The sequence below is a fragment of the Podarcis pityusensis genome (assembly GCF_964106645.2).
Source record: "Podarcis pityusensis genome assembly, chromosome: 7".
Classification (NCBI taxonomy): Eukaryota; Metazoa; Chordata; class Lepidosauria; order Squamata; family Lacertidae; genus Podarcis; species Podarcis pityusensis.
The window spans coordinates 34,565,364-34,585,771 of record NC_138031.1 but is presented as its reverse complement, the minus strand read 5'-3'; the positions used below and the strand labels follow the sequence as shown (position 1 = coordinate 34,585,771).

General features: G+C 40.1%; 2 protein-coding genes across 5 annotated transcripts in view; one reads left to right on the top strand and one right to left on the bottom strand.

Annotated features, from left to right (window-relative positions):
- The window catches only part of CPA6 (carboxypeptidase A6), a 396,768-nt gene that overhangs the window by 116,175 nt on the left and 260,185 nt on the right, over positions 1 to 20,408 (bottom strand). The gene's annotated exons all lie outside the window — the stretch shown is intronic.
- The window catches only part of PREX2 (phosphatidylinositol-3,4,5-trisphosphate dependent Rac exchange factor 2), a 110,045-nt gene that overhangs the window by 23,732 nt on the left and 65,905 nt on the right, over positions 1 to 20,408 (top strand). For all 4 annotated transcript variants that reach the window (XM_081013262.1, XM_081013263.1, XM_081013260.1 and 1 more), the window contains 5 exons: positions 16,111 to 16,182; positions 16,268 to 16,390; positions 17,150 to 17,254; positions 17,655 to 17,756; positions 18,894 to 19,055. In XM_081013262.1, the coding sequence (XP_080869388.1) occupies positions 16,111 to 16,182; positions 16,268 to 16,390; positions 17,150 to 17,254; positions 17,655 to 17,756; positions 18,894 to 19,055 (564 nt within the window). The remainder of the gene's footprint in view (positions 1 to 16,110; positions 16,183 to 16,267; positions 16,391 to 17,149; positions 17,255 to 17,654; positions 17,757 to 18,893; positions 19,056 to 20,408) is intronic.

Below are 20,408 nucleotides of genomic sequence, written 5' to 3'. Positions count from 1 at the left end.
GCGGTAGAGTTTAAACCATGCTATTTTGATCAATGGATTTGCTTCTTTCTATGAAGTAGAATTCTAATTGCTGGCATCAGTAGTAGAATTCCTGTTATATGAATTGGGGACTAGAACAGTGAAGCTGACTGATGAATAAATACTACAGCAGCTGCTGATCCTGCCAATAACAAGTTACAAAGGAGAAGTTTGAGCTGCTGGGATTTCCCTTTCTGAACTGAAACATTTTATAAATTCACAGAACAGTATGGAAGATTTGAGTTACAAGTGTAACTTGAATAAAATAATATGACACAGAGTAATATTAGTGTTGTTGGAACAAAGACCAACATAGTACGGTAGCTAACTGTCAAGTTCTATAAGTAAAGGAGAGCTTGTTCCATAGTAATGCAGAAAACAGGTGCTTAAACACTGGGAGAGTAGACATGTAACTGATCATTTTGAAGATGTTGAATGCCTTTCTAGATCCTAGAACAGTTACTTGGTCTGTCCGTTGAGTAAAGGAAGCAGCAAAAGACCTTAATGGTATCTTGGGAGGTAGGGAGGGCGGTGGTGGAAAGAGGTGGGTGGATTGGTCATGCAATTTCATTCACAAATGCAAGGATGGCAGTCAGCCCAGACGCCTCAAAGAAGTCCCTGTACAACAGTTTTCAACCTAAATTCATGCTGTTGATTAGATGCAAAATCTTCTTTTCATTTGTAGCAGCCAATTTGCTCAGTGAGCAGAGGGCCATAACATAAAATATTAGAAATACATCCAACTCTGGACAGAAAATACTTTGTTTCTTGAATTATAATTCCCATGTAGATTATACATTTCTCTATGGTTTGTTCTTTGAATTAGATGGGATAACACAGTGCACTCTTAATAAGGATTTGGTAAAATATCAAACTTTTCTTTTCAGCTAATTGATAGGATTTTTGAATGGGGTAAAGGGGTGTTATCTAGAGTGAGTATTGGGAGTGAGCCATATAGTATTCAGAATGAGTCAGCTTTCAATTACTGGGATTTGCAACGTTATCAAGTATGTACTTGTGAGTTTGTTATGCATAGTTTTCTAATTAGACTCTCACATCCCTTTGGCTTCCTCTGTCCATATTTTATGACTGAGTTTTTTTTTTAATGCAGGGAATTAAAGAATTTTTCTTTTAAACTACAACTAGTGAAGCTGTCTATCTGGATTATAGTATCTGCATTATACCTGGTTAAAATTAGTGGAATTTTCTTTGGAAATCCTGTGATTCTTCATGCTGATTATGAGATTGAGCTTTTAAAAATATATATATGCCATTTAAAATGAATGACATGCCAGTGCAAGTAGATAAATAAGTACCGCTGCGGCGGGAAGGTAAACGGTGTTTCCGTGTGCTCTGGTTTCCGTCACGGTGTCCCGTTGCTCCAGAAGCACTTCATGAGCTTCCATGAAGAAAAAAGGTGTAATGGCAGACAAGCATGCACAACATGTGATTACTACTGAGCTGCAATAATGGGGATTAAGTTCACTATTCAAGCAATTGTCCTGGAAATCCCTTCTCCTTCTTTACTTCCTTCACCACACTTTCCAAGGGTTAAATCAGTAATGCCTGGCTGGGCAGCATGGCCTTGCTTACCTGGCTTTGCAATGGTGCAAGTTACTGCCAGTTACCAAGAGGAGCAAAGCTGTGGGAAGCTGGATGTGGGCTCAGCATCAGAGCCAATCTTCTGGCTCGCCCTCTCCCTCTCAGGAACTAGCAGTGACTTGCTGCAGGTAAATATTGCCGCCCTGCATGTGCCACTACTGGGTTAAATGTGTTGTTCAAACATATGTCATGGGAATTCCACATCCCCCTCTTAGCACCTTTCATTGGGCTGGTGGCAATGGGTAAATATACTGCTCATTTAACACTGCCCTAGAGATAAGAACTCTCTCTGATAAGAGCTATAGCGTTAAGAATGACAAACAAAATAAAGGCTTCTCCCGTTAGGAGAAATCAGATCAGCAACATTTTTCAAAGTTGCTCTTTTAAAAGCTGCAGTCTGGTTGGCTTTCCCTTGCTTGCTTTCCCTTGCTTGCTTTTTTAAAGATTTTGCTGCAAGCATTCTTCAGAAGTTTTGTTTAATGTTCAATACTGCAAAAGGTTTGAGAACCACTGGTGTATACAATAAGAGTGCACTTGTAAGCAATAACATAATCATTGTGATCTTCCAGATTCTACTGATAGGATTTCCGGGGAAGCAAAAGCAACATTCCCCAGTGCTAGCAAGGATAACCACCTTTGTATAAGTAGAGAAACCCATGAGTAGCTGGCTGCTCCTTTGTGGCAATTTGCATGTATACACACTAAGAGATTCCATGCACTACTTGCAAGTAGTAGTGTTTGGACAGCTGCTAGAGGCTGGCTTAGAGACACTGGCCTCCTTTCCTGACAGACAACTGGACAGAGAAGAAAAGAACAGCTCTTGTCCAAGTCTAACAAGCACCATAGAGCTCCCTTGTTCCCAATAATAGCACCCCCTTTGAGAATTGATTTACCAGTGAAAGGAGAACTTGTGCCTCTACTTTAGTGTAATGTAGGAAGCAGAGCACACTGCTCTTTAAAATCTTTAGCACAGCAATGCGGAGGCTTCCTTTTGGCAGTGTTCTTAGCAATGCTGGGAAGCTAAGTCAAGGCACAAGTTAAAGTAGCTCAAACCTCAGTCCTAAGCTGTTACAAAATGTAAGAAAATGAATGAGTCAAAACAAAATAGAAAACATGATGCACACAAGTTACCAGGTTAGACACTCATTGGCTGTTTTCAGATGTTAAAACCAATGAACTATATGAACAAGTTTTCGGGACATTTCGAGAAATGTCTGCTGCGTCTATCCTTTGCCAAAGTTTCCCACAAGTCAGAAGAGGACAGAAACAGCAGTTTTTTCTACTGTTTCTGTCCTCCAAAGCTTCTCGCAAAACCTCACCTCACCTTCCAGGCTTCTGTATTTGCTATAGGTTTCAAGAAAGAGGCAACGCTGTTCCTGACTTTTATTTAATAGCAACTTTCCTTCTCCAAAGTTCTCTATTTGCTTCAGCATTCTAGCAAATCCCGCATGATGAAGCGAGAGCTGTGGTCTTGGAAGAAGCTTTGGAGAAGGACAGAAACAGCTGGCCATTTCTCCAACGGTCCTCTTCCAAAACTTTCTGCAAGTGAGAGAAGGCCCCACCTCTCCCTCACAACCTCTAGTAAACACAGAGGGCTGGAGGGAGAGGCAGGGTTCTGCCTCACTTCAGCTGAAGCTTGAATAAGAAACAGTGAGAAATGCTACCTGTCTTTTTTCTTATCTGCTGTGTTGGAGAAAGGCTGTTACAGTGAGGCAGTGAGGTTTCTTGCCAGTAGATAAGGGACACTCATTCCTGGTAAGCGGGTGAGTGACAAATAATGTTGATGCCTGCCAATGGCTGTATCTAGTCCACCGAGGCTCTTTTGTGGCCTCTCCATCTCTTCTTATCTGCTGTGTGGCAAATTCAAGATACTCAAACAGGTTAATAACATTTATATATCTTTGAGGTCAAATAGGATCATGCTGGAGTTTCACTGCCTATCAGTGATTTACATGGTCCGAATAGTCTAAAGGAAAATATGAAAACTATTAGTTACTAATAATTAAATAAAAAAGTAATAATAATAATAATAATAATAATAATAATAATAATTTATTTATATCCCGCCCTCCCCAGCCAAAGCCGGGCTCAGAGCGGCTAACAACAGTAAAAATAGCAGAGTTTACATAAAATCACAGTCAATTAATTAAATACATTCTAAAATCAATTCAGTCTAAAATCAGAATCAAAATAATGGCAACCATTGGCTAGAGTTCTGTGAGGATTACAGAAGGAGGGGGTCAGACTGTGCCTTGGCCAAAGGCCTGGTGGAGCAGCTCTGTCTTGCAGGCCCTGTGGAAAGATGTCAAGTCCCGCAGGGCCCTAGTCTCTTGTGACAGAGAGTTACACCAGATCAGGGCCACGGCTGAAAAAGCCCTGGCTCTGGTTGAGGCTAGCCTAACCTCCCTGTGGCCCAGGATCTCCAAGATGTTTTTATTTGAAGACCGTAAGTCCTCTGTGGGACGTACCAGGCGTGGCTAGGTCAGGGTGAGAGAGGTAAGGAGCCAACTGCTTAGCTTGGCAGAGATGAAAAAATGCTGCCTTTGTTATAGCTGCAATCTGCACCTCCATAGAAGGTGTCGAAGATTACACCCAAACTCTTAACCGACGGTGCTGGCACTAATTGCGGCCCCGCAAGAGATGGGAGTTGCCCCCCCCCCCAATCCCATATGAGAAGCCATAAACCAACCACATTTATTTCTGTGTCACTTGCATGCTTTGTTATCATAGCTCAAGGTACTGATTCAAATGCCAATAGGGAATTAAAACAAAGATGGGGTGGGGAAGCCTTGATACAAATTTTGCAAGAAACAGAGATTATCAAGTTAGTAGGGTAGCAACATTTAAAGGAAAGCTGCTTGCTGCTGCTGAAGATTCAGCTAAAAAGAGAGGAGAAATACAGGCTAATGTTCAGGAATTGCTTATGGAGGCATACAAGCTATTCTGTCAGCCATAAACCTTTCATTTCCATTGATAAATGAACCCCATTCATGCATGCAAACAAATACAAATGTTAATTGGGTGCCCCCTCTCTCCCAAACCTGGGCACGAAAGAGGTCTGTCTGTACATCTGAGAGTGCACAAACCTCTGGATTGGGCACAAGTCTTCTTAAATTTAAGACTGATACTTGATATTCAAAAAGACTTGCTGAATAATTGTTCCAAATTTGGTTAAACATTTCATGGTTGTAAAAGAATTTTAATCAGTTTGCCAGAGTATGAAGATAATTGGTGAGAGAAAAAGAAAAAGTGCTGAATCATTCAGACTAAAGTGCAATATTTCCATCCTAGCTAAGCATATTGGCCATGATACAGTTACTCACTAGAGGTATGCAGAACAATTTGTACACAAGACTCAATGAAGCTTTCATCATTTTTTCGCTAATTGGAATCTCTCTCTTTCCCTTCCTCTCAACTGGCATTGCACTGCCACTTCTACTATACAAAATTAAATAACCATGCTGAATTTGCAAAACTAACCATGCACTTTTAAAGATCCATTGCATAGAAATGAGTTCCACTGAAATGAATGGGTTCCATGTATATATATATATATATATATATATATATATATATATATATATGGGACTGGGATCTAAAATATGTGGGATCTAAAATATGACATGATGGGAGAGCTGTTTACAACAAACCAGAGAGGGCACAAGGAGAAATATTTTCTTATTCACACATGAAGAAGAGCCATTACTGAGTGACTGTTAAAGGACTAGAATGCCTCTCTAACAATCAAAAGTTCATCTCAATCATAAAGCAAGTATTAAACAGTAGTTATTGAGATTTTATTAATTACCAAATTCATTATGAAAAATATTTTTTGTACTTAAGGCAATTTAGTTTAAGGATAACAAACAGCACAATCCTATACTTGTCTACTCAAAAGGCCCATTGAGATCTGTGGGGCTTACTATCAGGTAAGTGGGTGTAGGGACTGGGCAGAGGAGGAATGGTGGAGACCACCTCCCTATCCTGACCCTCCCAGGAAGCAGGAAGAGGAAGACAGTATAGATTTACAACAGTGGTTTGCGGGAGATCACAGCTCAGAGGCAGATGAAGGGAAAAGGGGAAATAATGGGAGAGGAGGAGCAGGCAGAACCGGAGCAGCTGGCTGCCATGGTGCCATTAGAAAGCATTCCAGACCCTTAATCTCTCAGAACCCAGCTTGCCTTAAATTAGGAGAGCAAACTGCTCAAAGACAGAGGGAACTTAGCAGCACTGGTAGAAGTGACGAATAAGGAAGTGGGAGAGACAGGGTGGGGGGGGGGTAGAGATTCACTTTGGACAACACCATTATCCAAGAGGCTGGTTTCTATAGTAAGGTTACCAAAAAATTTACAATGAATCCGGGGACGCTTTTCAACTTCCTACTAAATAGATGGATTTTGTCAGGGGACTGATTAGTAAATCCGGGAACTGTCCCCGGAAAATGGGGATCTCTGATAACCTTACTCTATAGCCTCTCTCTGTAAAGATAGAAATAAAAAGGACAGTAAGAAACTTTTCCTTGTCTTTATACTTTCCTGGGCAGCCAGCTGGGAGCTGACAACAGCATCCTGACAGTAGGATTGCAAGCAAAGTTTCTATAGAGAGAAATAAAATGTGATAAAATGTATGCAAAATATTTCAGTAGGAAAATTAATTTTGTGCTCACAATATACAGTAGTTCAAAGAGAAGAAACACCCCTGAGCAAATCTTTTCTTTGCCAAGGGACTGGAACGGTCGCCATCGTCTCTCATGGCATCAATACAGAACATGACGACTATGATTTATCAATGACTCTTGACATTCCATGTATTGCAGGGATTTTTTTTTCTGCGATACATGGATTACAATAATTTTAAAACCATATATATTGAAAACATGCTTTGGCATGAACTTGTGCATGGAAAAACCATTATGATATTTGAACCAGGTAGCAATTATTTCTTACAGTAATTCAGAGCTATGTATTATATTGCAAGTGCCCACAAAGCACAGTTGAAATCCCTGAACACTTTTTGTTTGGCTACCAGCTTGCATCTAAATAGATGTTATTTTCACAGATGGCTTAAGATGGGATATATATTAAAACTTAGCTTGATATTAATTAAGTCAATGGCATGTGCATTATGCAGCTTCACATGCTGTTAAAAGACCTACTGCTTTGGCATTGATCAAACTTTATTCATTGCCTTGTCATTCTTTTCTTTAAGAGGAGATCAGCCAAATCAATGTCTCCTGACTGTGATGTCATATGAGTCAAATGAAATATTGTGTGTCATTTTTGTGGTGCTATAGACATTTTGAAGTGATTGTAAGAGTGCACTTACTCACATTGAAAGTGGCTATCCATGTGACCTCCCTGGGACCCTAGACCCTGAAAAGCCCCTACCAGCCAAGAGTAGAAAATAGTAGACTTGATGGACAAATAATCTGACTTCCTAAAAAGCAGTTTCCCATATTTCTTTGGGTCCGTCTCCACCTAAATGTGCTTACTGTTCTGTTCAAAACAGTTTTGGTATAAGCACCAAATGCTACATCAGGTGGGGTCCTAAACCTTACCTGCAACATTTCTGTTTAGTCTGTAATACTCATCTGCACCAGACTAGATGTTATGAAAGAAACATACCCATTTCTTCCTCATAATGCTAATATAGGGCATTTGGAGGGGGGAAATCATTTTTCCTCAGCCTACTGATTCTCCTTTGCAAATGTTTCTCATCTGAGCAGATTTGAATGTTTTTCCCTAGCCAGTTTCCAAAACCAGAAGTGAGTCCACATGAAGCAGGTTAGGGATGCCTGGGGTGGATTCACCTTCCCACACTCCTTCATGAGAGCCAGTGTGGTGTAGTGGTTAAGAGCGGTGGTCTCGTAATCTGGGGAACCGGGTTCGCTTCTCCGCTCCTCCACATGCAGCTGCTGGGTGACCTTCGGCCAGTCACACTTCTTTGAAGTCTCTCAGCCTCACTCACCTCACAGAGTGTTTGTTGTGGGGGAGGAAGGGAAAGGAGAATGTTAGCCGCTTTGAGACTCCTTAAAGGGAGTGAAAGGCGGGATATCAAATCCAAACCCTTCTTCTTCTTCATGATGACCAATCCTCCTCTGTATGTGGCCGTGTTCCTACCCGCAAATATGGGGTTGCAACAACATGTTTTCCAAGGTAACATCTAGCTTGACCCTTAAAAGGGCATTAGAAATTTCTGCGGCCAACATCTGTGTATCTCAGTGAAAACAGCTGTTGTGAGTGGGAATAGCAGACTAAGTTAATGTTGACAATTCTGATTGGACATAAATGTGGCAGAAAGTTACTCTGACCAATATTAGCACCTGTGTATTAAAATGGCATCAGCACAGTAATACCAAAAAACTATCAGAATTTTTCAGGCATATATTGTTCTTTCTAAAAAATAGCTTTTGAGGGAAGAGACTGCACTTTACCCTGCAGCCAGTTGTTGTCTCTTTTAAGTAACAGTCTTCACTGAAACACACATGCAGTTTCATACTGCTAATGTACTCTTCATCCAAGAAGCTGTTCTAATGCTATTGTACTCCTATGGAGATAAATTTTGGCCTTATTTCTGCATCTCCACATGAGATTTCTTTATTCCATTTATCTGCTAAGATTGTGTATCTCACGGTAATCAGATAGAAGCTCAGTTCTCAGAAGTAGCGTATTGTCAGTCCAGGGGTTTGCAACCATTTAAATCTGTTTCATAGGAACAAAAAGCGTGTTGAGGTCTCCACCCTCCTTTGTTCTCAGGGTGAACTCCTTTTTTTTTCTACAGCCAGGAAATTATGTTTGCTTCCTTTTTGTCTGTTCCTTAAGAATAACAGGGAAAGAAATGTGTCTTTAAAGTTTGCAGTTAACAGCTGGCAAATGTGTTTGGGGTAAGATATTTTTCTTTATATGGTTGGACAAGTCTTGCTGTGCCTCAGAAATAAATGGGTCATCCCACTTCCGTGACCTCACAATACCTATCAGAAAGAGCAGGAGCAATACGTGGACACATTCTGTGCTCCCAGACAAAAAACAAAACAAAACTGTGAGCAAATTCAGTTACTTACACTGCATACAACCACACAGCTGACAGTGTTGTGATTATGGAGGTGGAGAGTGAGCTCTCTTGGGCTCTCGGTGGGCAATGAATGAAATATTGTGCCATTGAGTGAGATAAACCAGAGTTTTGTTGTATAACTAAATAGGAGTATACATTTGTGGAATTTCCCCACCTCTTTAAGCCAGGCCAGTATTAGGAATCAAACCTCAACAATTACCTAAAAAGCAGCAACGCAGGATAAAACAGCAGTAGCAGCAAAATGGATCTAATAAACATGATAAAAAGCACAGCTAAGTGAAAAAGTATTCACCTGGGACTAGATAGTCTTGGGATTTGACACAAGGAAAAACTGGGGGGAAAGCATTCCATATGCAGTCTGCTAGAACTGGTATGTCTTTTCTCAAGAAGGCGGCCTTAGAATTTAGGCAGATTCATGTAGTGCGAGGTGGCAGGTGAGAGAGGTGGCTTTTTCAACCTAAGGTCCACATTTCCTTGTGAGCAGTCTTCTGGGGCCTGCATGCCAGTGGTGGGTGAGGGCAGAGGAAAAAGTGGGCAGATAAATGAATATGGCTGTTACCTTTGTACGTTGGGCTGCATTCCAGCCATGCAAAAGTCACATTTTTCTATGTATCCCCTCCATCACTCCATCCTTCACCCAGGCAAACAAGCACACTTATGAAAAGGTTTTAACTGAGAAGCTGGCAGTATTCCCACCTCTTATCCTAGATTATTTACCATACATCTGGAAAAGCCAAAGCATCTCAGTAATATATATTTCCCCGTGGAAGCTGCTCTCTGAAAAGGCACAGCATGGAATCACCTTTTCATTTTGAGCTGTTCACGAGGAATTAGTTGAAAATAAAATGTGGATTATCTAAGGTTGTTGCTTTTCATAAATCACTATAAAAATAGGGATATTTTAAAAATAAGCTTTTTTTAAAAATTCATCCAGGTGTGCAGAATACAGGATTTATTTTTCTTACCAGCAGATGCAAAACATAGGCAGGATGTGTTTAATTGTAAACTGTTTAGAAATAAAATAAAATGGATATTGTGTCCCAGAAGGAATTACATTGCACAAGAAAATGAAGATTATCCAAGGCTGTAATTTTGAGCAAACCAATAGAGAGAGAGAGAGAGAGAGAGAGAGAGTTAAAAAGTTGTTCTAGCATTCATCCAGAACGCAGGATTTTAATAAACAACAACAACAATTTTATTATTTATAAAATAAATACTCTGGGTGGCTTACAACATATCTAAAAACATAATAAAAACTTAAACCCGTAAAAATTTCAGTAAAACAAAATTTAACCAGGTTTGTCCATTACTTATTTCCTCCCTTCCTCCCCTGCTCTCTGTTCTGCTGATATCTTGGATTTCCACAAAAACTTATAAAATCCTGGATGAAAAATGGATCTCGATCTTTCTTTGTTCATGGAATCTTGATTCTTTATTTCTTTTTATAAATATATTATTCTGAAAAAATCTGAATAGTATAAGAAAGTCGAACAGAAATCGTGCTCTGGCGGCGCGGCAGCAGCAGGAGGCCCCATTAGCTAAAGTGGTGCTTCAGGTTAAGAACAGTTTCAGGTTAAGAACGGACCTCCGAAATGAATTAAGTTCTTAACCTGAGGTACCATTGTAGTATGAAATTACTAGGGTTGCCATATTTCAAGGAATAGCACAGAAAGTTGTTGAGCTTTTTTTTTGGGGGGGGTTAAAAATCTGGACATTTGAATAATTTCCCCCCAGAATCCACCATTGGAATCCCAGACATATCCAGGAAAATCCAGATGTATGATAATCCTAAATGAGACCAAGGGATGGATGTGGTCCTTGAGGAGCAGGTTTGCAGTCTTCACTTTAGAACTTTTAGAAGTTTTCTTTAAAAATAGAAGCAGTTCTGTAGTTCTGTTCTGGGATGGTGGGTTGTTTATTTCTTTTAGTGCCATCAGCACTCCAGCCAAGTAGGGGAAACAGGTGTTCATCCAGCTGGTGACTTACTGAGAAGAGAGTCTTTTTGTTCAGTATCAAATAGCAGCATGATTGGCTTCTGTCTCTGTTGCTGGCACAGGTTAATTGACATAGGAAGAAGAACTAAATGAGGAGTCATTTTCCAGTTCTTCTGTAAGAACTGTCTGAAAAAGTATGTGTTATATGCAGAAACAGAGGGAAGTGCATCAGTTCTCTCAATAGTATTTTGTATGTATATGCTTTGCATTTAACATGCATCAAAGCTATTAAACACAAATTAAGATTCTATACAAATATTTATACTGCCTGATGGGTTAGTAACACAACTGACATCCAAATGATTCAAGGAACACAGATAGGGTTTTGAATATAATATGAATATATGCGTATTTATCTAAATTTAGTCTTTAACTTTTCATTAAAAGCATTACAAGAATAAAGATAGTAACTACATTTCCAAAGCTTTGTTGAAATAAGAGAGAGAGAAAATGTGAAAGTCAAAAATATGTACTTGGTCACAGGGGCGTAGGCCGTCCCAGGTGCCATCATGGAGAGGGGTGACAAATTATCAAGGAACAATTACTGCCCTACTAGGGTGGTTCATTGGGATGCGGGTGGAGCTGTGGGTTCAACCACAGAGCCTAGGACTTGCCAATCAGAAGGTTGGCGGTTCGAATCCCCACGACGGGGTGAGCTCCCTTTGCTTGATCTCTGCTCCTGCCAACCTAGCAGTTCAAAATCACATCAAAGTGCAAGTAGATAAATAGGTACCACTCCGGCAGGAAGTTAAACGGTGTTTCCGTGCGCTGCTCTGGTTCGCCAGAAGCGGCTTAGTCATGCTGGCCACATGACCCAGAAGCTGTACACCGGCTCCCTCGGCCAATAAAGTGAGATGAGTGCCGCAACCCCAGAGTCGGCCATGACTGGACCTAATGGTCAGGTGTCCCTTTACCTTTACCTAGGGCAGATTTTTGAAAATGCCTGCTCCAAAGGTCTTATCTTACTACACTAGGGATTATATAGCTATATATGAAATTTCATGCATATCAGTTAATATCTTTTTTTTAAAAAAATAATATTTATTACTTTTCCAACAATTTAAACACTATAAAAAAATAAGAAGAAAAAAAAGAACAATACAATACAATACAATACAAAAACACTACATAACACATTAAACTAACAAAACAAAACAAAAACAGTTTAAAACACATCAAACAATTTCAATATCTTATCTTTCACTCACTTATTTCAGTGACCTCCTCACACCTCCCTTTTTGTATTCCACTTCTGTTAATTATTTCAGCAATTCCTTTCCATCTTCCTCTGCTTTCTATCCTTTAATTATCTTAACAGATTCTAACCTTATTTTTCCCTTTAATACTCTATTAATCTATTTATACTTAATTCCTTATAACATTTCTACTAAAGCCATATAACTTCATTCCAACATTTTTCTAACAGTCATTAATTTTACAGTATTTCTGTAAATAGTCTTTAAACTTTTTCCAGTCTTCTTCCACCGACTCTTCTCCCTGGTCTCAGATTCTGCCAGTCATTTCCGCCAATTCCATATAGTCCATCAACTTCATCTGCCATTCTTCCGGGGTGGGTAAATCTTGTGTCTTCCAATACTTCACGATGAGTATTCTTGCTGCTGTTGTTGCATACATAAAAAAAGTTCTATCCTTCTTTGACACCAATTTGCCAACCATGCCCATATCAGTTAATATCTTGACCCTCCTCCACAAAAATAGCTGTTTACTTGGCTGTTTTCCTATGTCGTGAAGGCTGAAATTTCAATTCAGTGGAGCAGGGTCAATGTTTCTACTGTCTGGGGCTGATGAACATATTTGTTAGCAACATGGGGATGTAATTTGCTTCATCTGACTTTAGTTTCGGGAAAAGTTAATTTTTTTGAATGATCCATAATACCAGTAATAACAGTTTAATCAGGGGGCAGGGCATAAAAATAAGCTTCTTTATTTTTGAAGGATGCAAATAGCATTACAATTGGGTTGTTTGTGCTCTCAGTACAATCATTTATAGTGCTATCTTTAATTGTCTTCCAAACTGAAATTAGCTGGAAGCAGGCAGAAGAGATTAGAATAATGTGAATACTGTATCCTATAGCACAAGCTTCAGTGACTTAAAGGTAGGCTGCCACATTTTAAGGTGGGGCTTCAAAGTAATGAATGTGGCACTGGTAATTTATGTAAATCTGTTGCTAAGCCCAAATGTTTATGTATTTCAGCATCTATAAATTAGTGTCAGGAATGTAGGTTAAATAAAGCAGTTGATTCTAAACGTAAAGCTTGTTTACTTACAAACTTTTATTTAAATTAGCCCTCTAATCCTATGGTCTTTGAGAGGGCATTCTCCCAGGACCTCCCTCCCATTGAATCCTTCCTCTCTGAGAGCAAAAGCAACACCAGCCTTGAACAGGGAGATCTGATGTCAGATGCTCCTCTCTGCCAGTGTTGAAACTTCCATGATCCTTGCCTTACATTGAAAAGTGGGATTTGTTAGGGTGGATCAGAAGGTATGTCTTTCTAGTCCCCTGGAGCTGGCGTAGTTTTAATGGAAGAGAAATTCGATATTTTTTCTAATGGAGGGAGAAAGAAGAGCACAAGAGTGTTGCTCCATCTTCACTTCTGCCCTGCTGGAGAGAACCGGGCAGGCCACTAGATGAGGCAGATCAACCACAGTCAGTCCCCAGCCCCGTTTTATTATTTGCTTGCTTGTTTATATGATTTATCACCCGCCCTTCACCATGAGGTCCCAGGGTGAGTTACAACAAATAGAAAATATAATTTAGGACTGCATCCTAAAACATTTGGAAAAATAAGCATTGAGCATCTACGCAGGCAAATGTTTTGTAAACATGTTGAACTGATAGAGCAAGAATATTTTATGTTTTCATAAGAATTAATAATAGCGTGAAATGAACAAGGGTTACACATTCCACCCCCTTTCAGGAACCACCATGTCCTGTTCCCCATGCCCTGACCCCCTGAAGTGGATTTTGGGGGAGGGCACTGGTGCCTGCAAGGGAGTGGGGAGGAAAGGCCCTTCCATGATTTCCCTTCTTGTGTTTCTCAGAATACAAGCCAATAATATTATTATGTTGTAGGAGAAGGAAGCAGTCACCTACCACACTTCCATTGTATGAAAACCTCTGTTGTAGAATTAGATGGTCTCTTATAAAAACTGTGATGAAGGACAACAGACACAAACCAGAGAGAGGGAGAGAGAAAATGTTCTGGCCACGTAAGAGAAGATGATTAACAGTTAGGAAGTTTGTGTCTGTATTGCACCTTTCCATCATTGATGCCCCAGGCACCTCTCATAAATTGATAGGGCTCCTGTAAGCTCTTCCACATTTGTCATGCTTCTAAAGCTATCTACTTATTCTGTCTTGTCCCTAATTTATGATATAGTATACATCTTAACTGTCTTAGAAGATAAGTACGGTATATATCATAAAATGCATGCACAGGTATGAAAAATATGCTCTTTAGGATTCCAGCGACATTGCTGGTTTAAAGATCAACTGCGTCCCTAGTATGGTTATCTAGACCATCAATTTCAAATATAGGTTGATTTCAATATTCAGCATCTGGCTGTCAGTGTTCCTACCTGATGTTGTAAAGTCATGCAAACAGAGGCCATGTTTGTACTGCACAAATGCATATCTTCTGTTGGTGCCCCATAGCAGATGTCTGCTCTGTGTGAGCACCTATTGTGAGCACTTTTGTGGCTGACTAGGCCAAGTGTGAGGAACCTTCTTCAGCCTAAGGGTCTCATGAGTTAAAATTCTACCTTTGTTAAGTAGGCTACTTCCTATACTCTGTTCAGCAAGGAAGAGTCAGAGATCAAGGACATATTCCAGCCAAGCTAAAACACTCAAGGTGGCAGTGAAGTAAAACCACTGAGGTATGTGGCCTGGAGAGAGTCTCATGGTCTAGGGATGTGTTTGGTTTGCTGGCCTGAAGTTCCTCACCCCTGACTAGGCTGTCCCTTACAACATATATACATAGTTTGGCTTCTGTTTTCCTACTTTTTTTTCCACATCATGCATAAAATACTTGGAGGTGAGACTTGAACAATTGTGTGTCGTTGTCCCCCACTCAAGGGTGTGTGATTATGAAACTGTTGTCTGGAAGCCTGGGACACCAGGCTAATGAAAGAGTAATGAGATTGTGGAAGCTACCGCAACCATTGCTGCCTAACCACAACTGGATAAGAAAACGGTCTGTATGCTTAACGTTCTAATACAAAATAAAAAAAATCCTTCCAGTAGCACCTTTAAGACCAACTAAGTTAGTTCTTGGTATGAGCTTTCGTGTGCAAGCACACTTCTTCAGATACACAGTGTGTATCTGAAGAAGTGTGCTTGCACACGAAAGCTCATACCAAGAACTAACTTAGTTGGTCTTAAAGGTGCTACTGGAAGGATTTTTTTTATTTTGACTATGGCAGACCAACACGGCTACCTATCTGTTCTAATACAAGTCATGTTTATTTGGGAGAAAATCTCACTTGGTGCTTTTGCTCTGGAAAAAGTGTCTGTACTTGACTGAGGGTAGCTTCTGCCTTCCATTTATCACATTACAGTTCATTACCCCCCTTTTTAATACATGGTTTCCCCCATTACCATGTTTCGCCAATAAATTATTATATTTATGTTTGAAACACTCTTGAGACATGCATTTGTATTCTTCAGTTCTCATCTTGTTAACTTTACTGCAATCAGTGGTGTAGTGTGCCACCTTCTCAGTTCACTTTGTACTACTGACAGCAATAATATAATTTGATATTGCTGTCAGTAGTACAAAGCGAATTATAATAATATGTTTTATTTATTTTTTAAACATATTTTTGCTGCTATAGACTAACATGGTTATTTACTTATTTACTTACAGTGGTACCTCGGGTTACATATGCTTCAGGTTACATATGCTTCAGGTTACAGACTCCGCTAACCCAGAAATAGTGCTTCAGGTTAAGAACTTTGCTTCAGGATGAGAACAGAAATTGTGCTCCGGCGGCGCAGCAGCAGGAGGCCCCATTAGCTAAAGTGGTGCTTCAGGTTAAGAACAGTTTCAGGTTAAGTACGGACCTCCGGAATGAATTAAGCACTTAACCTGAGGTACCACTGTACTGTATTTTTATCCCATGTTTTTATCCAAGCAGCTCAAGGTAGTATACATGGCTCCCTCCCTTTTCATTTAATCCCCAGAACAGCCCTGTAAGGTAGGTTAGGCTGAGAGGCAGTGATTAACCCAAGGCCACCCAGTGAACCTCATGGCCAAGTGGGGATTTGAACCTTGCTCTCCTAGGCCCTAGTCTGACACTCTAGCCACTAAACCACACTGGATCTCAAAACAATACTTCTTTGCCTTAAAGCTTTTCAGTGCCTGGGCAGTTTCTTTATTTTTATTTTTCTCCCTCTCTCTCAAGGCATTCCTTCACAGAATAATGCAATGGGCTTTTTCCAAGATTGATAAAAATGTTACGGAAGAAACAGTTAAGGTTAGTTGTTATTTACTCTCATTTTATGTATTGTACTTTATTTCTATTCGTTCATTCATTCATTCTCTGGGCTTCTTGTTTACAGACATTGTTCTCAAACATTGAAGATATTCTTGAAGCGCACAAGGACTTCCTGTCTAGTATTGAAGAATGTCTAAATCCTGAACCCAATGCCCAACAAGAAGTGGGAGCCTGCTTTCTTCACTTTGTATGTCAACTTTAATAATATAAGCTTCATATTTAATTGATTTTCTCTTCCTCAGCTCAGCTTAAAAAAAGAATTCTGGCATGGTAGCTCATGTACACTTCACACTGAGGACAAAAACAGACTTGATTGCATAATTAAAGGTCTTTTCAGGACACTTGGAAGCCAGAGTCACAGCGAAAAAGGAAAGCCTTACAGTTTCAGTGTTCATTTTGTAGATAGCACGATGCACTGCGTTTCCCCCCTATCAAGGTACCCTTTAGCATACACTGCTGGAGTCAGTTATAATGATTTACCACATAAAAAAAAAATAGATTAATTTTTTTTCAGTCAGGTGCAAAAAGCATTTTACATTAAAGCACATTTACTGTGGAAATGAGTGGCAGTCTGTGCGATGCATTCTTTGGCATGAAGTGTTACCTTGTAATTCTGCCAAAAATGCAGTTTTGCAGTTACATCTAGTATTCACGGTGCACTGGGTTTAAAATCAGTGAGAGAGCACAAAAACTACTTGAACTGAACTATGAAGCTGACACTTAAATGGAAATGAGTACTAGTTCTTCCTGTCTGGTTTTGTCTGTGGTTAGTTTTCCAGTATTGGGCGTAATGTGTTTGTATTTTATAGTTTTATTTACTTACTTATCTAATTGAGTTCAGTTATCTGTTTTATATATGTTACTTAAGCCTTTAAAAAATGTTTAATCAAAAAGTTAAAAAGCAAACCTGGGGACGAAATGACTAATATAAAATTGCCCCCCACAGAAAGACAAATTTCGGATCTATGATGAATACTGTAGTAACCATGAGAAGGCACAAAAGCTTCTGCTTGAGCTTAACAAAATAAGAACAGTACGGGCTTTTCTACTGGTAAGCTAATATTTATTTGTATTCTGTACCTAAGTCTTTTGTTTAAACTGATAAATTGATAAGTTATTGTCAAAAGCGAAATATTTGCCTGTTTTAAGGGCAGAAAGAATCAAAGAGCCCTGGTAGGTCAGACCAAAGGTCCATTTTGTCACCAACCAGGTGACTCCAATAAAGTTCATGGAAACAATCAACCCCTACTGCCCTGGCATTTTTCTCCATCATCTAGTATTTGTAGACTGCCTTTGGACGTCAGCATCACCACCTTAGTATTAATAACATATCTACACTTTAACTCAAAGATTCTGAGGGTGATATACAACATTTCATAAAATCCAGGAGCATAATATTGACAATGGAGAAGTTAATTCCAAAAGAATTAAGTGTTTCAATTCCTTTCTAGAACTGCATGTTGTTAGGAGGACGGAAGAATACTGATGTACCATTGGAAGGTTATTTAGTAACGCCAATCCAGAGAATATGCAAGTATCCACTTCTTCTGAAGGTATGCCTTTTTGTTGCTTAGTGAAACTGAAAACATATTCTTTGTTAAATTCTGTTTGATGTTCAGTAATGACAATCCCTTTCCTGAAGCAAATGAGACTTATCATTTCACATTTTCCCCTATTCTGCTTGATAGAAGTTTACTTTTGGATCTGATCCATTTTTCCATGTTATGCCTGCAGAATCCTTTAGGTGAAGGGATATAAAGAACAAGTGTGAAACTCTAGCAGGCAAGCAACATTGGGATCATTCTAGCAGTTCGCATCTTTGTCCCTAACTGGGGGAATGTTGGAGAGAGTAGTGCCGCTGCGAGGAACTGCTTTGTGACTGACAGGTTCCGTGCTTGGACTGGGGGAGTTGACAACATCTGTGATAGATTGGCTGTGGCTGATGAAGGTTGAAGTCCCAAATATCTGGAGGGTACCAGATTAGAGAAGACTGCTCAGGAGAAACCCTACTTCCTTTCTCTCTCATGCATATCTACTGCTGGATGCCGTGTAGTTCCCTCCCATTGTTTGCCAGGAGCTTGTCTCCATTCCCTGCTTCTATCAGCATCTCTGAAGGATGGGGCTAGCATCTCCCTTTTTCCATGCTGCATATTTGTGGTGCCTCTGAAATCCCTATCCTGCAGTATGCTATGGACTGGTGTGTGCTACTTAGTCCAGGGAAGGAGTTGGGGAAGTCCCATGAGAGAATTGAATGGAAGAATTAAGCATAGATTTAATAAAAGAGGGTACTAATGCCTAGTATTTAGTTTTAGTATCTCTATCAGTTTGATTGGTCATTCCTATGAATCTTTCTGGAGTCAGTGAGGCTTGCTCCCAAGTGTGTATGACACTACAGCTTGTCTCCTATAATAGGAACATAGGAATCTGCCTTATGGTGAGTCAGACCATTGGCCCATCTAGTCAACGATTGGCAACAGCTCCCCAGAGTTTTATGCAGGGACCTTTCCCATCCCTAACAGGAGATGGTGAGGACTAAACCTGGGATCTTCTAAGTGCAAAACAGATGTTCTGCCACTGAGCTGTGTTTCTTCCCCAACAGTGAAATGATGAGCAGTGAAAGTGGAGGAACTGGTTTTTATTAGTGTGAAAGTGCAGGGATTAATTGTTTTCTTTTAATTTTTTTAAAAAAGGAGTTGATAAAGCGCACTCCCAAAAAACACAGTGACTACGCAGCCTTAATGGAAGCTCTCCAAGCCATGAAAGCTGTCTGCTCCAACATAAATGAGGCCAAGAGACAGATGGAAAAATTAGAGGTTTTAGAAGAATGGCAGTCTCACATTGAAGGATGGGAGGTAATGTCACAAATTTTGTCATTTTATCAGATGTGGGAGGCATTTAGATGTCTGCACATGGTGCCTGATTTATATTCAGCTTGGTACATTATGTGACATATTGGGAACAATCCATAACTCACAATTAGAATAAAATGCTTTGTCCTTTTTCTTGATAGTAGGAATAATATTATACTTGTGAACTGGGTGAGTTCTAGTCTGTAGGATTAATAACAGAAATTTGGGGATTGGGCAAGGCAGCAGGAGGATCTCTGTTGACTATTGCCCCAAAACCATTGCGGGAGACACCACCTATATTTTCAGTGGGTGAGGAAGAGGGTGGGATTAAGATGAGATTCCCTTTCACTACCCTGTCTCTTTCAGGACAAGTGGGGAAACGTGTGTTATGGTAGGGAAACACGTGTAAGGGAGCATCCTGATTCTGTCTCCACCCCCCTTCCCATTATGATTACTACTATGTCTCAACTTCTTTCTCTTATCTGTCAATGGAGCACTCTGGGTGGATGCTTGAATTTCAGGAGAATGAGGGGGGTCCCTTACCTTTAGCCACAATAGCTATGTTCCCCTTCCATTGATGGAGGTGGTATGTCTCTGAATATGGATTACTGTGAATCATGAGTGGGGAGACTGTTTTTGTGCTCACGTCCTGCTTGTGGTCTTCTCGTAGGCACCAGGTTGGTAGGCCACTGTGAGACTATGGGCTAGGTGGGCCTTTAGACTGATGCAGCAGGGCTTTTATTAGTATATTCTTAATGCATGGTTTAGAGGGCATGATTTAGCTGAAATTGAGAGGGTTGGGATGAGGTATCAGAAGATGGGTTGTGGATTTCATTATGGATTCTCTGCCTTTTCCTTTATAGCATGAGCCCTGCTGTACAATATGGGTACTGGATGGTTGGTGACAAATGCAGTCACCCAATACTTTCTTTTTTCCGTCCCTTGATAAGGTTTAGTCACAGAAAGCATGTGATGTGATTCAAATGCACTGAGGCATTCCCTGTTCCTAAGGAAAAAGAGTGTGGTTAGGAAAACTCACATCGCTGTTGTGAACTGAGATTTACCTGATGTTACTGCTTTTGGCAGTAGCCAAGTATTCACGGTATAATCTATTTCTACCTTTAGTCCTGTGTTACTATGTTCAAATCAAAACACATATTAGTTATTATGGGGCAACCAGCCTCATATTACCAACATAAGTCGAATTAGTGCAAGAAGGGGTAAGAGTAAGCTGTCTTGCCAGGCTTAGTGAGGTCAGTTTCCCTTACCTTGGAAGGAAAATGGGTAATCAAACCTGTTGTTCAACCTCAAGTCTACCTGAGAAGCTCAGTGTGCAAAGAGCTTTGAGCTGGTTGC